The sequence below is a fragment of the Hippocampus zosterae genome, chromosome 2 (genome assembly GCF_025434085.1).
Source record: "Hippocampus zosterae strain Florida chromosome 2, ASM2543408v3, whole genome shotgun sequence".
Lineage (NCBI taxonomy): Eukaryota > Metazoa > Chordata > Actinopteri > Syngnathiformes > Syngnathidae > Hippocampus > Hippocampus zosterae.
In genome coordinates this window covers 9,017,540-9,033,192 of record NC_067452.1, presented here as the reverse complement: position 1 = coordinate 9,033,192, position 15,653 = coordinate 9,017,540, and the positions used below count along the sequence as shown (strand labels likewise).

At 43.3% G+C, this 15,653-nt stretch overlaps 2 protein-coding genes and 1 long non-coding RNA gene across 6 annotated transcripts in view; 2 read left to right on the top strand and 1 right to left on the bottom strand.

Moving 5' to 3' along the window:
• Nucleotides 1-9,254, top strand: part of nbeal1 (neurobeachin-like 1) — a 48,874-nt gene extending 39,620 nt beyond the window's left edge. For 2 of the 4 annotated variants that reach the window (XM_052052178.1, XM_052052163.1), the window contains 13 exons: nucleotides 93-202; nucleotides 353-470; nucleotides 619-716; nucleotides 1,259-1,375; nucleotides 1,446-1,535; nucleotides 1,668-1,777; nucleotides 1,881-2,053; nucleotides 2,253-2,347; nucleotides 2,524-2,640; nucleotides 3,384-3,545; nucleotides 3,624-3,772; nucleotides 6,897-7,032; nucleotides 7,685-9,254. In XM_052052178.1, the coding sequence (XP_051908138.1) occupies nucleotides 93-202; nucleotides 353-470; nucleotides 619-716; nucleotides 1,259-1,375; nucleotides 1,446-1,535; nucleotides 1,668-1,777; nucleotides 1,881-2,053; nucleotides 2,253-2,347; nucleotides 2,524-2,640; nucleotides 3,384-3,545; nucleotides 3,624-3,772; nucleotides 6,897-7,032; nucleotides 7,685-7,774 (1,565 nt within the window). In that variant the 3' untranslated portion in view covers nucleotides 7,775-9,254. Of the gene's footprint in view, nucleotides 1-92; nucleotides 203-352; nucleotides 471-618; nucleotides 717-1,258; nucleotides 1,376-1,445; nucleotides 1,536-1,667; nucleotides 1,778-1,880; nucleotides 2,054-2,252; nucleotides 2,348-2,523; nucleotides 2,641-3,383; nucleotides 3,546-3,623; nucleotides 3,773-6,896 lie in introns of all 4 variants that reach the window. The other 2 variants (XM_052052171.1, XM_052052153.1) reach the window with 1 other exon arrangement.
• On the top strand, nucleotides 3,779-6,710 carry LOC127592705 (uncharacterized). The gene is made up of 2 exons (XR_007960184.1): nucleotides 3,779-6,445; nucleotides 6,491-6,710. It is a non-coding gene; the product is annotated as an uncharacterized LOC127592705 (long non-coding RNA).
• Nucleotides 9,255-9,300: 46 nt separating the features above from the next.
• LOC127592227 (uncharacterized) lies at nucleotides 9,301-14,182 on the bottom strand. Its single transcript, XM_052052786.1, has 11 exons — nucleotides 14,122-14,182; nucleotides 13,982-14,025; nucleotides 12,381-12,578; nucleotides 12,086-12,154; nucleotides 11,587-11,972; nucleotides 11,437-11,544; nucleotides 11,283-11,352; nucleotides 10,783-11,240; nucleotides 10,560-10,697; nucleotides 10,083-10,194; nucleotides 9,301-9,459 (listed from the first exon to the last, which is right to left on the bottom strand). The coding sequence occupies exons 2-11, from the start codon at nucleotides 14,022-14,024 to the stop codon at nucleotides 9,386-9,388; spliced, it is 1,656 nt and encodes a 551-aa protein (XP_051908746.1). The 5' UTR covers nucleotide 14,025; nucleotides 14,122-14,182; the 3' UTR covers nucleotides 9,301-9,385.
• Nucleotides 14,183-15,653: the final 1,471 nt, after the last annotated feature.

The following is a 15,653-nucleotide window of genomic DNA, read 5'->3' as shown; positions in this document are numbered from 1 at the left end:
CTCTCTATGGACTCACTCAAAGTTGTGATGTGCATGGTTACAGCAAGACAATGCTACTTACAATGTTACCTTTGTGCCCTGCTGTCACCCAGACTTTGACCTTGGTCGCCGGCAGATAACGAAAGAAAAAGTAAATGATGTGATTCTGCCCAAATGGGCCAAGTCCCCTGAGGACTTTATCTATAAACACCGCAAAGCCCTGGTGAGCTTTTGTTCTAATTCATGTGCTCCTTGACTGTGCTTCATTATGCTGTAGAGTGCATTTTGTCTTACTAAGTACCAGTATGAAAAATGGAACTGAATCCTGTTTTTTTCAAGGCTTTCTGATTGTGTGTCTGTGCCACTGTGACAGGAGTCTGAATATGTGTCTGCACACCTTAATGAGTGGATCGATCTGATCTTCGGTTACAAACAGAGGGGTCCCGCCGCAGTGGAAGCCCTCAATGTTTTTTACTACTGCACATATGAGGGTAAAGCACTCTGAGCGGTCATCACAGTTTCATTCTCTCAAACACTATCTTTCCACACACTTTTCTTATCTCTGGTATCATGTAAGTAGATCACAATAAAAAAAATATTGTTGCACTGTCAGTATTTTATGCCACCTTGACTTTATAGGAGCAGTAGACCTTGATGCCATCACTGATGAAAAAGAGCGCAAGGCCCTGGAAGGCATGATCAGTAACTTTGGGCAGACACCCTGCCAGCTACTCAAGGTGCAGAAAGACCCTTAATCAGTGATTCCCAACCAGTGAGCTGTGGCAGCTTCCAGTAGTGTGCCATGAGTTATCATCAGGCGTACCGCAGGAACTTGATCTAATTTCATTTTATTTGTCAGAAAGCGCTTACTTATGAATTACAACTACAGTATATCTTCGTTCATCGCTCTATTCCTGCGACATATAGTGAAAGGCCCAACAGTAAAATGCCCTTCCATTAGATGGCAGAAGGCACAATAAATCTGTGTATCCACCTGCTGCTACATATGCAACAGAATGAGACATGACCTACCGCTTTGTGTTTAATTTAACAAGCCCAGATTTAACACAGAAAAAGTCATTTGACACCAGATCATCGTTATTTCAGTATTTTTGCTTAGAGCTGTGCCATGACGGTTTCCTTATGTAAAAGGGGTGCCTAGGCTCAATAAAGGTTGGGAAACACTGCCTAAGGTGCATAATATGTTTGCTGGAATAAAGAGCGAGCATAAGAGTTTCATTTTAACTGCATCTGTTTACATGTGTTTGTGGGTGAATAGGAGCCACATCCAATTCGTCTTTCTCAGGAGGAAGTGGAGAAGAGGAAGGCTCTCCTGGACTCATGTCCTCTGATTATGTTTGAACACCTCAGCACCCTTAAGTCCTTCTTTGTGGAGGTTTGACCTCTCTCCTTCTTCACATACATCATATGCCACATCTCACGTTGATATTCACCCCATGTTGCAGGGCATCAGTGACAACGTACCACTGATTAAAGCTATTGTTCCAAAGAATCAGTCCCACTCATTCATCAGTCAAGGGAGTCCAGACACAATGGTTGGTCTTCTCTAATGTGCTCCTATGTGCTAACGTTGACAAATGATTCTTGTTTTAAGAAAATATATCAGAATTGTTTTCAATTAATGCACTACAAACAATGACATTTTTCCTGTGCGTGTTTTTGTCAAGGTGACAGTAAGTCAAAACTGTCTCTTTGGGACGCATGGGTGGCTACCTTACAACAAGAATATCTCCAACTACTTCACCTTCATTAAGGACCCCACAGTGTCCCATTCCAAGTGAGAATGCTGCACCTGCCACAAACATGCATGCAGCCAGTCTATTTGACGCTGGAGAAAATTACTTCTTTCACCAAGCACATGGATAACTCATTGCCCACAGGACCCAGCGTTTTCTGTCAGGACCCTTCGCTCCCGGTGTGGAGGTAACAACGAGGCTGTTTGTGGTCTCTCACGATGGAAAGTTGCTCTTCAGTGGAGGCCATTGGGACAACAGCCTCCGAGTCACTTCACTTGTCAAGGGCAAGACTGTCGGGCAGCACATCCGGCACATGGGTACTTTAAATAGTCGAGACAGATGCGATTGACAAAAATGTGGACCACAATTTCTACTTCCTCTGGAAAGCCTTTCCACAAGATTTTGAATTAATGAATATTGTATTGGCTATTTATCCGCTGGTGCTTCTTTAACAAGTCTTTTATTCGATAATACCAACCTGTGTGCATTTCTCCTCGCATCTTATATCTCCTCCAGATATTGTAACCTGCTTGTCAACAGACCATTGCGGCATCCACCTGATTTCAGGTTCCAGAGACACCACCTGCATGGTGTGGCAGGTTCTACAGCAGGTTCGAGCATCATTGGTCCTACCTTGTCACTTCATAGAACCAGCTAGTGTAACATATTTATTGCTGCAGCTTGTTTGACTGTGAAAATGATCATCAACATATTGAAGGGGATTGATCAAACATGACAAAGAAAGAGTAACTACTACAATGGATTTCACTCTTCTCTCTTCCTGTAGGGTGGTGCTCCAGTAGGTCTGCATCCTAAACCTGTTCAAGTGCTGTATGGCCACGCAGATGAGGTTGTCAGTGTTTGCATTAGCACAGAGCTGGACATGGCTGTGTCTGGAGCACGGGTAAGGGTTACGACACAAGCTGTCATGTCACAAGTTTCATTGTGGCAAATGTCATCTGAGTCATGTTGTGCTTTCGGCAGCACAGTTAGATCAATAGTTTGCATGATGCATAATAACGTTTGACAACCGAAATGAAACTGGTTCAACAGAACAGCTTAGATTATTTTTGACAGTCACATCACATGTTCGCGTGACCACTCAACTCGGCAGAAATTGCGGTGCAAAAAAATGTACATGCTAATAATATGCCCGCTGAGCTGTTTGAGTGGCTATCTTAAGGCTGATGGTTTGTGCCCGGGCCTACCTATCTCCCTTAATCATCTGAGAGAAAGGTGAGACATATTGGCGGGAAACAGCACCATCTGGTGTTGACCCATTTCCGTACTACTGCAGAGGTTGACTTAGCAAATCAAATCCACGTATTGCTGCCGTTGGGCAGAGCCCTCCTATATCCAAACGTTGTCATTTTCATATTTTTTTCACAAATTGATACAGTTGGTCAAGCACCACATGGGTTGTTATTTTAACACGTTACCGAACAATATTAAATTGACCAAGCGATGTTAATGGCTCAACAACCATGTCATTTTCGACATGGAAAGTTCCCACCCGACACCAGCATTACTTAGCATGTTGTTCTTGTTTTCCTGCGGATTCCATCACAAAGGACAAATGTTTAATTAAGCCTTGTTGGAGGTCTGTGCTCGTAATGCTCCTGACTCTTTCATCTTTGTGTGCATCAGGATGGGGTAGTGATCATCCATACCGTGCGCAGAGGTCAGTATGTGCGTTGCTTGCGACCGCCATGCGACAGCTCCTTGCCCCTGTCTGTCCTCCATTTGGCTGTGTCCTGGGAGGGTCATCTGCTGGTCCACACCTGCTTGGAAGGCAAAGCAACACTAAAAGTGTGTATATTGGAATGTTGTTTTATCTAATGTTTCAACATCTTCGAAATGGATTGAGGTATGCTTTTCTTGTCACAGGATAAAAACGCACTCCACCTTTACTCTGTCAATGGGAAGCACCTTTGCAGTGAACCTCTGAAGGAGCAGATGACCGACATGTGTGTTTCCAGGGAGTTTGTTGTTACTGGCAGTGAGCAAGGCTACTTGTCCATTCGAGACCTCTACAGGTAAACCCAAGCCTGAAATCGATCACATTACTAGTACAGATGAGTTTTGAGCCACTGACTGGCCTGAAGATTTGATTCTCAACATTTTGTTTAACCATTATGAAGTAACGATAATCGTAGTCTGTTCCCCTATCAATCTATAGCCATCATCATAGAGGTTTATGGCAATGTTTTAGTTCCATGATTAAGTGTCATCATCGAGTCCATTTAACCAGACAAAATTACTGGCGAAAATGAAGATTTAATGTAACGGTAGCTTGCAGAAGAAAAGAACGTCATGCATCCCATCTTTAACATTTATGCATTCCACACTTGTGAAAAGAGGTTTATCTCTGTAAAACCTTCAAACCATTCAACACTCTCTCTTAGCTTTGATATTGAGTAACAGAATGGATGGCATCATTGGACACAATTTTGAGAAACTGCTATATTTGTACTGCTATTTGCCTTTGCTTACTTTACGTAATTTGGGTTGCTACCGACATGCAGAAGTTCACATCCATAACCATTTGTCGGAATTTCCATAGTTTTTGCATTTTGTCAAGAGCATTGCTGTACAGTTTTTGCTGATAAGATCAAAAGAATTCTGAATATTGTGCACACCATAATCATCTATAACCAGAATCAGGATCATTGGCACCGCCCTACCCACTCTTGAGGACTTGCACACTGCAAGAATCAAGACAAGGGCACGGAAAATCCTACTGGACCCCCACAGCCTGCCCACCACCTTTTTCAGCTAGTCCCCTCAGGCAAGGCGCTGCCGATCCATGCGCACCAAATCCAGCAGACGCTTAAACAGCTTCTTCCCTCTAGCCATTAACTCCCTAAACAGAAACCCAAATCTACCTGTATAGTGGCTCTTTGCAAGTTTGCACAACCCTGTGGAACAGCATCCCGTTATAGTTATTGTAGCTCCAGCTCTGTACTCACTTGAACCACTGTCACTGATCTCTATTTCACAGCACCAGACACTTTAAAGCGCTCAAGGACATCTGCATAATTGCACACTTGTTGTACTATAAATACTGCTCCTGGTCACCTGAAAATGGTTCAATGATTTTCTGCACCTACTGTACAAATGTTAGAGTATTTTATTCTCCCACTGATCAGTTTAGCCCCCCATGGTACTTTGTGTATTGTCTCACAGTTGTCACTGGGTGGTACCACCGCACAACGGTTCACTTACATCAGGGGTGTCCAAAGTGGACCGACTTTGGACACAAGGGCCGCTGTCCTGCCTGTTTTCCAGCTCTCCCAAGAGCAACACACCTGATTTGAATAATCAGGAACGTTCTAATGCTGCTTCAGAGCTGGCTGATCATCTGAATCAGGTGTGTTGCAGCCGGGAGAGTTGGAAAACAGGCAGCACAGTGGCCCAGGCCCGGAGCTGGACATGCCTGACTTACATTGTGGAATGTCCTTCCATACTTATTTGTCATGTCCTTGTTTATAATGAACTAGTGCAGTGTGTTCTTACCGGAGACAAATTCCTTGTGTGTTCTACATACTTGGCCAATAAGGAATCTGATTCCGATTCGGATCAATGATAAATGTAGTTGCCATATTTTCCGCACTAAAAGGCGCACCTAAAAGCCTTCCATTTTCTTAAAGGCTCACAACGCACCTTAAAATCCGATGCGCCTTGGTGGTTATTACGGTAATATGTCAACCCCAAAATGGCTCCTTGCTAGAGATACGCTTACAATGCAGAGTTCAAACTTAAGATAAGATAAGAAAAAAGAAAAACCTTTATTAGTCTCACAATGGAGAAATTCCCAATTCACAGCAGCAAAGTTATGAAAGTAAGAAGTAGAACAACAAAATATAGGAGCTGCTGGAAAGGCAGCCACTCTCGCGGCGCCATTTTGAAGTCAAAATAACAAAAATGACACAAGACAACACATAGGACACAGACAGTCGTTCAATCTTCACCAATTTTCTGCATACACTTTGTTGTCTGAAGCAGTTCTAGATGAAAGAGGAGAGGATCAAAGTGTCCTTTCTCCAGTGGATCAGATACGTCATGCTGAAAATGTGCACACGTCTGCTACAAGCCAAGTTTTGAAAGCAAACACAAAGCTGTAGCATCCATTGACGAAAAGAGATTAGTTCGCTTCTCCTGTCCCAAGTAATCCGCTTCAAACTCCAAGCCGCGACTCCCAGCTCCAAATCCGCATCGGCACTCCGCGCCAACGCTCCTTTCTTCTCATCGTCGGCTCCTCAAGACCTCCATCCATCCAGCCGCAGACCGTTCAACAGCACCGATCTCTCCGCTGAACAAAGCGGGGCTGTGAAAAATGCTGCCCATTACAGGCGCAAGACACAAGCGCCCCGGGACTGTCCAGCAACGACAGTCAAATGGCGCCGACATTCCTCCAGTCAAAAACAGTGCTGGTATACCCATGCTGCCGAGAAGGCGCAACCACCAAGCACTTAAGGCAATCAGGTTACGCAGTTGAACACGGAAACACAGCAGTTGCAAGAGAGTTCAATGTTAACGAGTCAATGCTATAACTTGCTGTTAGTTAAGTGAACCGTGTTGCTCCTTTATTAAATCATAAATCTGATCGTTCTGTAGCAACCCCACTCAACACCTAAGCTATCTTGGCTGTTGTCGTTTGTTCAAAGCTTCTTTGATCTCTGTGACGTGGGTTGCGTCGGCGCTGATGGGTTGAACCACATGCGTATGCGTACGCGCTCGCGTACAGCAAAGAGCATCAGACTTTAGACTGCTGAGGCCCTTCACTCGAGTTGCGTTTCTGCAGTTCTGTTGGCATTTCCTTGAGCGTAGCTCCATCTAGTGGATGCATTGTAGATTGTGTCTTTCAGCGTGGTGCGTACAATACAGTATATGAAAAAAAATACAAAATAGGCCATCCATTGAAAGTGCGCCTCATAATCCAGTGGACCTTTTAGTGTGGAAAATAACGTCATGTAGCTTCAAATTTTTAGAATTGGAATGAATATATTCACGGCATCAACCTCGCATTTGCAGCCTGAACCAATCAGAGTATATCATGAGGTTTCAACGTGCCATCGTCCAAAATATTTCATTCTGTTTCGAGTGCATTGACCTGCTCTCATTGTGCGATCAACTAAACAGTCTTGTGGTTGTCTGCAGTCTGTCGCTATGTGCGGAGCCCATGGCCATGCGTGTGCCTGTGCGCTGTGTATCCGTCACCAAGGAGCAGAGTCACATCCTGGTGGGCCTCCACGATGGCAAGCTGATCATCGTGGGCGTGGGCAAGCCAGCCGAGGTAAAGAACTCACTGAGGAACTACATCGCTCAGAGCCTGGAGGGATCGCCGCTCATGGCCTCCCCCTTGCTGGCCTCGCTTCGAGCTCGCTCACCCACTCGCCTACTGCACCAGCGAGACCAGCTCGTGTTCAGCCCCGCCTCTGTCACCGACAGACCATAGCAGCCCTAGTCCAGGTCCCGACTGGCCCCATTTCAAGTGTCGATTACCTGAAGTGTCATGTCTTTATAATGCCGGAAACCAATCTTGCGCAACACTAATCGCTGCTTCTACTAGTCGTATTCCTGCATAATGTAAGCTGATAATCTTGCACTGATCTTGAGTTGTATTTTGTTGTTAAGTCAAATTTATATGTTGGCAGACAGTAAATGACAAAACTGAATGTTTTATTGTACATGGCAAAGAGCAGAAATTGGTCTAGACAGGAAATCATTACACACCTTTCCCTTTTTTCCTTTTCACAACAAAAGGAATCAACATTTGATGTTTATTTATTGCTTGACTAACAATCAAATGTGAATAACTAATCACACATAAATCATATCCCCTTCTCTCTTGTTTCTTTTGGCTTTATACTTTTCTCCCCCTCCTCCTCCTCCTCCATCCTAATTACTGCACCCTACTCCACTTCCTCTACCTCGGTCCCTCGCAGCTGCGTTCAGGCCACATCACACGGAAGCTGTGGGGCTCCACCAAGAGGCTGACCAGGATCTCCTCAGGGGAATCGGACGTCATCATCTAGCATGAGCACCATCCCGGCCCTTCCTTTGCTCAATCCCTAAACCAACCCCCGCTGCTGTCCCCCGCCTCCCACGGTCACCCTCCATTCGTGTCACACGCCGCACCTCCATTTATGTCAGCTTGTCTCATTCTGTCACATCCAAGTGAAATGTGCTCAATTTTCTTTCCTGTGGTTTGACCAAATGGCGCTGGCGCTGCGGTTCAGATCCAGAGGCAGCTTAAGCTTTCAGTATCAGCCCACCACCTCTTCAGATTGTTTTTGTTTGTGTCTTTATGTTTTCAAGTGACCTTTCCATCCCCTTCCTTTAGTTTGCCTTTGTTGCCTCAAAGCTAGCTCACATAGAAGTTCAAAATTCTCTGCCTTTCGATTTGTCGTATCGTCTGTTTCGTTGAGCTTCTTGTTTTCCAGCAAATGTACGTATGCACCCTGTAGCTTGGCATTAGCTCATGTGAAATGACGTTTTGGATTGTGAATTGTCACACGGCCATTGAATCATAGCGTGGCGCTGTAATGGCAGCAGATGAGACTTGTAGCACAGACATAATTCCTGCGGAAAACACACAAGCAGTCTGTTTGCTGAATGTTTTTGAGTTACTCAGATATGTTTTATTTATAGGAAAAGTAGCATTTTGTAAGCTCTCTTTGTTGTTTCTGACACAGTTTAGGAATTCTCCAAGGGCTGCACCAGATGGTAATAGCAATATTGTGTTGGGTGTTTTTGTCTTCTTTTGCCGCCTTGCATCATTTCAACTGCATACTCCTTTTGTCTTCCTGCAGCTTACCCCGACTGTTAGCAGTCATTGTTCCTTCCAAAAAAACAAAAAAAGTTTGTTTTCATAACACTACACATTCATCCTGTTAACAGGGTACATTTTACACCAAGTGTTTTTGTTGATTTGAACACTAAAAGCCACAGTGTGAAGATCCTGCCGGGACTGTGACCGGAAATGTGTGCGAGTTAAGAAGTGGGTGTAAGGGCATGTCAGGGGTGACAGCTGTTAGTGTTACTAAGCCAAAGTGTCCCTCCGACGGGTTGACACAGTCTTTTGATTCTCTGATTTGTTTTGTTTTCATTTTGTTGTTGTTGTTGTTCATTTGCATCAGACATTATAAGTTGTAAGACTTCCAAAAAATGGAGTGCCTTTATCAGAAGGGGGTTCTCATGGCTTTGGTATTCCTGAGAGGAAGTGACTTAAGACAAATGACAGCCTTTGTTGTATCTGCATCATTCTCCATGACTGTCACCAAATTGATATGTGTATATCTGTGATTATTTATGAATACAATATAAATACGTAATGTACAGCATGATTTTTATTTTTTCTATGTTTATCAAATGTACTTTTGCACTTTCCAGGTACTCCTATTGTAAGAAATTGTTTTAAATTGGCTCCCTAATATGTACATTCAGAATTTGCTTTGCCAACACACAAACTGAACATGATCATTAAAGTGTTGTCTGTATTTAGACGTAAAGTGTTTTCTGTCTGAAGCCTTATGAAGAAGAGTGAAGACAGGGACCCCGGTTTTGGATGCGTTTATGGTTTTAATAAGCATTCGAATGTGCTGGTGTTTTGGAGAAATGTCAGAGCAAGAGGTCAGCTTGTATTTTTATGCAGCTATTTGATATGAGCAGATGGACGCTCTCTTCAGATCGCAGTCAGCGGCTGTCCACCAGCTTTCATCTGAAAGACAGTGTTGGGACACATGAGCCAAATTGTTTTGTCACCATGAAGTTGTTCTTAGCACCACAGTGTAAAGACTGACTTTGCACTGTATCAATAGATAGCAAACATTTTCTGTTATCTGAGTCCGTCCAATTAACCTCTGATTAATAGGGAAGATGAAAGCGTGAGGTCATCAAAGCTGGCTCAAAGACTTATGCAATAAGAGCAATTCATTTTTAGTGTTGAGAAGGAGGGGTTGCTGTGCACTGTAGTTACATTTGAAATAATGTACTTCATTCGTATTATGCTCTCTCTGCTTAACTGTTATGATTAAAATTATCCAGTTTTTAACTTCAGTGTCTTTAGGTGCTTAAAAAAGACATTTCATGATTGCATGCCAGTTTGCTTGTTTGACGGAAAACTAAAATTTAGGTTCATGAATCTGGACACAAAACTGCTCTTAACACTATTGTAAGCTGTTATTGCAGAAATGTACGGTATTGCATAACAGCTCTCAGAATGTAATCACTGGAAATATACGCATGTTTGTATTTGTCATACAGCAGTGGGACATGAACTCGAACTTGCCCTTGGAAAAGAAAGATGTATGATGCCTGTGTAGAGTATTTGTAGTGCCTCACCTATCTTGAACATCTCCACGCAGACAGGCTTGTCCGTGTGAATGTTGGGATGACCCGGCATCCAGTCACTGTAATTCATCTCTGAGCCATCGAGCCAGGAGGCCTGCTGGTTCTGCAGCATTTGAAATATTTGTACATTGTGTGACAATTCAGTCTGCAACCGATATTTTGTTAAATATTTAAAGGCAGTATTAGTTGTGGTATGGTTTTCAATGAGAACGACCTCAACTGTCTGACATCAACGCAGCAAGAAACATTTACTTAGAGGTCCAACGGTCAATGTTTGAACCAAGGTAAGAATAACACTGTTCTGAAGATAACATATCTGACGAGAGAATCCTTGCCCTTCATTCATGGTCACAGTGCCCCATTAATAAAAACTGACAGGAGACACTGTATATCCCATTAATTGAGGCTCATTTGCTTAGTTCAGTGTATCAGTATATTTTCAGTGTTGGGTGGATGAAAGGGACTTGCCTTAACCGTGGCCCCCAGCCACGTCAACTGTGGGCTCCGTTCACCGCTGTTGGTAACCAAGGAAACTAGGCGGGAATGAAGGTCGCCACTTGTTATAGATGCCAGCTCAGCATGTGGGTTATGAGCTTTACATAAATACTGCAGACACACCGTGCATCATCATATCATTTGCACATAATAAACCACATCACAGAAGAAGGGTGGATGTAAAAAATGGAATCACCTGTGCTTCTGTAAAGCCCAAAGGTGTTGGGTTGAACTCATAGCACTTTCCATTAATGACTTCCCCTTGACATGAATGTGTTGGGAGCCAGGAGGTGGAACGGTCCTGTCCCTTTGGGGTTTGAACTAGCGGTCCTGTTCCCTGCCTGAAGTCCTCTGGCATGTGAAGAGATGGTTCTGTTCCCTGTCTAAACCCACTGGGGATATAGTGAGTCGGCTCAGTTCCCTGCCTGAAAGTACCAAGGTTGGAAGCTAAGGGCTCCGCTTCCCATCCTGAGCCACTAATGATAGAGTCTGAAGGTTGTCTGAAACCATCTGGAATACGCATGGAAGGTTCGGTTCCCTGTCTGAAACCATCTGGAATTGTCAAGAACGGTTCGGTTCCCTGTCTGAAACCATCTGGAATCGTCAAGAAGGGTTCGGTTCCCTGTCTGAAACCATCTGGGATAATCATGGAACGTTCTGTTCCCTGTCTGAAACCATCTTGAATACGCATGGAAGGTTCGGTTCCCTGTCTGAAACCATCTGGAATCGTCAAGAAGGGTTCGGTTCCCTGTCTGAAACCATCTGGAATTGTCAAGAATGGTTCGGTTCCCTGTCTGAAACCATCTTGAATCGTCAAGAAGGGTTCGGTTCCCTGTCTGAAACCATCTGGGATAATCATGGAACGTTCTGTTCCCTGTCTGAAACCATCTGGAATCGTCAAGGAGGGTTCGGTTCCCTGTCTGAAACCATCTGGAATACGCATGGAAGGTTCCGTTCCCTGTCTGAAACCATCTGGAATTGTCAAGAAGGGTTCGGTTACCTGTCTGAAACCATCTGGAATTGTCAAGAACGGTTCGGTTCCCTGTCTGAAACCATCTGGGATAATCATGGAACGTTCTGTTCCCTGTCTGAAACCATCTGGAATGGTCAAGAAAGGTTCCGTTCCCTGCCTGAAACCATTTGGGATAAAAGCTGAGGGCTTAGCTTCGAGTTTGAAGTCACCGCTTATAGGTATTGTAGGTTCTGTTCCCTGTCGGAAACCTTTTGGGATAGAAACTACTGGTTCACTTCCCTGTCTGAAACCATCGGGGATCGACATGAAGGGTTCCGTTCCCTGTCTGAAATCTTCTGGAAGGTGAGACGAAGAGGGTTCCTCAACTCGAACCCAACCACCTCCGTTCCTCTGAGCAGGCACATCAATAGGGACTGAAAGACATTTTGGAGACTCCAATACGTCAATATAGTTGGATACTTGAGATGTTTGTGAATGAATATGTTTTACTTCACTTTTTGTTGATTGTCACTGATTTGCAAATTACCTTCATCCGCCAGCCAGTGTTTTCTCTCCACCAGTCCTGATTTCTCTTCAATGAGGTTGTGGACGAGAGCTATACATGATCATTGAGTAAAAGTCCATGTTATTTAAGTTGTACAATATGTATACCAAACTATTGAGACAGACCTCTGAATTTTGTTAACAAATCAACCTGGGGTGGGTTTTAGACCACTTAAGTAGTCAGCATTCCAACCAGGACATTTATGCTTCCAATTTTGTGGGAAAAGTTTAGGGAGGGCCCAAATACTTTTGTCCATTTGCTTTTTGCTGCCATGTACCTGTCTTTCTGGTCATGTCATTGATGTGGTCCTGCACCAGGCCGTTGTCAACAAATCCCTTGGATGGCTCAGTGCCTTGGTGAAAGCCATCAGGAATATGTCCAAGGATGTCATTCTGCTGAGAGTCATCAGAGAGCCCGAAGGGAGATGACGGCTTGGGCAATCCTCTCAGAGGTGCGATGGGAGCAGCTCGCAGTCCTGTGGAGGAATTTAGTTATATCATGTTGAGACTGAGAAACTCCAGTCAGCGATAGAAAACATAATAGGTACCGGTATAAAAATGACAACTGCGCCTCTTTCCAGTTGATTAAATAATGTTTCTAGATGATAAATAGCTTGAAATGGATGGCTGCCAGTTGTGCTACTCTGATAAGTGGGCCATAACTGTATTGCATTGTGCTATAAATCATTAGTCTCAATCTAATCTCAGCATAGTTGTTCAGGAGGTCAATTGCTGTGATTACATGACCATACTACACACTGAGCTCAACTCTTGTGATGCCAAAGAATCAATTACGTAATAGTGTTCCATCAATTTGCTTAATTTTTTTGCGTGATAAAAGTGATAGCCCTTATTTGGGCTATAATTGAAGTTATCCAATAAGTGGGGTACACCCTTGACCAGGGGTCGGCAAACCAAAATGTTGAAAGAGCCATATTGGACCAAAAAAAAAAAAAAAAAACCCCAAAATAAATATGTCTGGAGCCGCAAAAAAATGAAAGCCTTATATAAGCCTTACAATGAATGCAACACATGCTGTATGTATAATATTCGCCTCCTATCAAAAGGACTATGTTGGCTCCAAATACACGATAAGCATTAAAGATTGATGTTTTTCTCCTGCAGTGCATCCTGTAGAGCAGGGGGACCAACCGTTTTTGACGGAAAATCTACTTTTTGCTCAACTGGGAGGCGAGTGACCCGTTACCGCACACACGCCTGCCATAATGAGCAACAGCCACAACGGCCGCTAAGATGAATAAGGCACGGGACGCACTTTTGCAGCGTGTGAACGATCGTCGCTCACGTTTTCCGTTTAAAAATGCTTCTCTCGGCCGCCCACTCTTTGCAAGTACCCACGATGAATTGTACATGAAATGCTGTTTTTTTTTTTGAGGGGGGGTATAGGGGGGTTTACAACCGCCATCTACCTGGCATCCCGTCACGCTAATAGAAATGTGTTGCAGGCAATGACGCAAATCCTTGTTGACAGAAATTTTGAAATTTAATATTTATTTTTACATTGATACATTTTTACAGTATTGGAAAAAGTTAAGAATGTTTGTGTCATGTTTGTCCTCCTACAGAAACCATATTAAAACTAAAATATATATTTTTCTCCTCCATCTTTTTCCATTTTCAAACATTTTTGAAAAAGCTCCAGGGAGCCACAAGGATGGCGCAAAAGAGCCGCATGCAGCTCAGGAATCACGGGTTGCCGACCCCCGCCCTAGACTGACTGCCAAAAAAAATCGCACGGCACTTACAAACAACTCCTCACATTCATATTCACACCTATACACGGTTTAGAATCTTCAAAGACAGTCATTTGTTATTTAACAAAACAACTGAAAACATAAGCCATATTGTGCTTTCTTACCTGACAGTGTCAGGAGCAGGAGCAGTGGCACTGACTTGGACATCCTGTAAAAAAACACAAATAAACATGTTTTTCCTCACACAAAGTACCTGTAATGCAATCGCTTCGTGTAGACGGTGTTCTGAAAGCATGTTTCTCACCTGAGGTGGCACTGATGAACAGTAAGCGGCGCCGAACTGTAAGAGACGAAGCATAAATAGACTGTCGCTTGGATCGTAAAAGCCAAATCCGCCAATAAGAAGTCACAATTTTGATGAGGTTATTGGTTATCTTCCATATTACTTGTACTTTGCCCTCTCAGGTCAATGCTGATGCAGAGGCAGCTAATAACAGCGGGCTCCCTGTCACATCAAAGTCACTACAGTCCGCTTCTTGTGTTTCGAATACATCTAATCTGCCAGGTCATTTTATCAGACGTACAGTATATACAATGTGTGTGTGTGTGTTTTGTTATCACAGTTGGATATGAATGAGGTACAGTGTTCCTCATCAGCAGTATCAAGATGCTACAGCAAGGGGGACACAGGACACAAGGCCATTGGAGGGGTGGTTTTACCTTCACCCACAAACATCGAAAATGGGTGCAAGCCCCACAAACAGAACAGCAATTGATCTGTGAGAAGATTGTTCAAGCCCGGAGAAACTCAACAACTTCCTGCTTGCCAAGGCTAAAGAAATAAGTGGCATCAGGATCACTACTGAAGGATGTCAACATAACACTGATCTAGTAATTAGCGTCCTAAAAAAGCAAAACAAAGGTGTGTAGCTTAAAAAAAAAAGAACTGCCCATAAATACAGTAGGATATCCATTGATGAGGTACTTAAGACTGTCAACCAAACACTCGCAGTGAGTGCATGGTGTCTTGAAATAAAGTGCAACTTTTTTTTTTCAGAAATAACAAATAATAAACACAGGCATTATTCAGTGGCCTCACACTGTTTATCAATCAGCATGAATCAAAAGGCCCCATGTGTAATAAGCTCTGAGAGCTTCAGTTTAGTGTGTCAAGAGTTCCAGGTTGTAGATAATGTGAATCAAATTAAGATCAGAGCGGACAGTGACACCCGAGTGCATTACATATTCTGAGGGATTAAACTGTATAGTTTGGGTAAAAGTGTTTCTCTTTTACCTACAGACCCAATGACTAAAACCTTGTTTTGTCATGGTTGAGGTGCAGGAAATTGACTGCCATTCATGATTTTATATGGGGAAAAAAACACATTTTAAAAGGGCATCAATTGACCCAGTGCCATCAGGAGACACCGCGATGTATATTTGAGTGTAGCATTGTCTGTATAACCGTGGAAGTTGATTCACAACAACTGATTACGTTCTCAGGGGAAAGAATGTATAGATTGTAATGTAAAGAACGTAAAATTGACCCTTGGCCTTGGGGCACCCCGCACTTTCATTCATAAATTACTTACTGGTAGGCAAAAGCAAACACTGCTCTACAGAAATTTAGGTAATTGTGATTCATAATAAAGTCAACTGTAATACTTGTCAAGTGTCAACCAAGGTGTATTTATGAAGATATGCCCATTACTCATTGTGATTGTATTCTAGAAGTCCGTTGAGGTATACATTCAGGGTGTAAGGAATGAGAGGCACTTTCCGTTCCGAAATAAGGTATAGTATAACATTTATTCTGAAACTTTGACCAGAAGTTAA

Coding starts and splice junctions, on each gene's coding strand:
- LOC127592227 (XM_052052786.1), bottom strand. CDS start 14,024: ATGTCCAAGTCAGTGCCACTGCTCCTGCTCCTGACACTGTCAG. Junction 11,545..11,586: donor TTCCAGATGGTTTCAGACAG/GTAACCGAACCC, acceptor GGTTTCAGACAG/GGAACGGAACCTTCCATGCG. Junction 11,353..11,436: donor CAGAACGTTCCATGATTATC/CCAGATGGTTTC, acceptor TTCTTGACAATT/CCAGATGGTTTCAGACAGGG.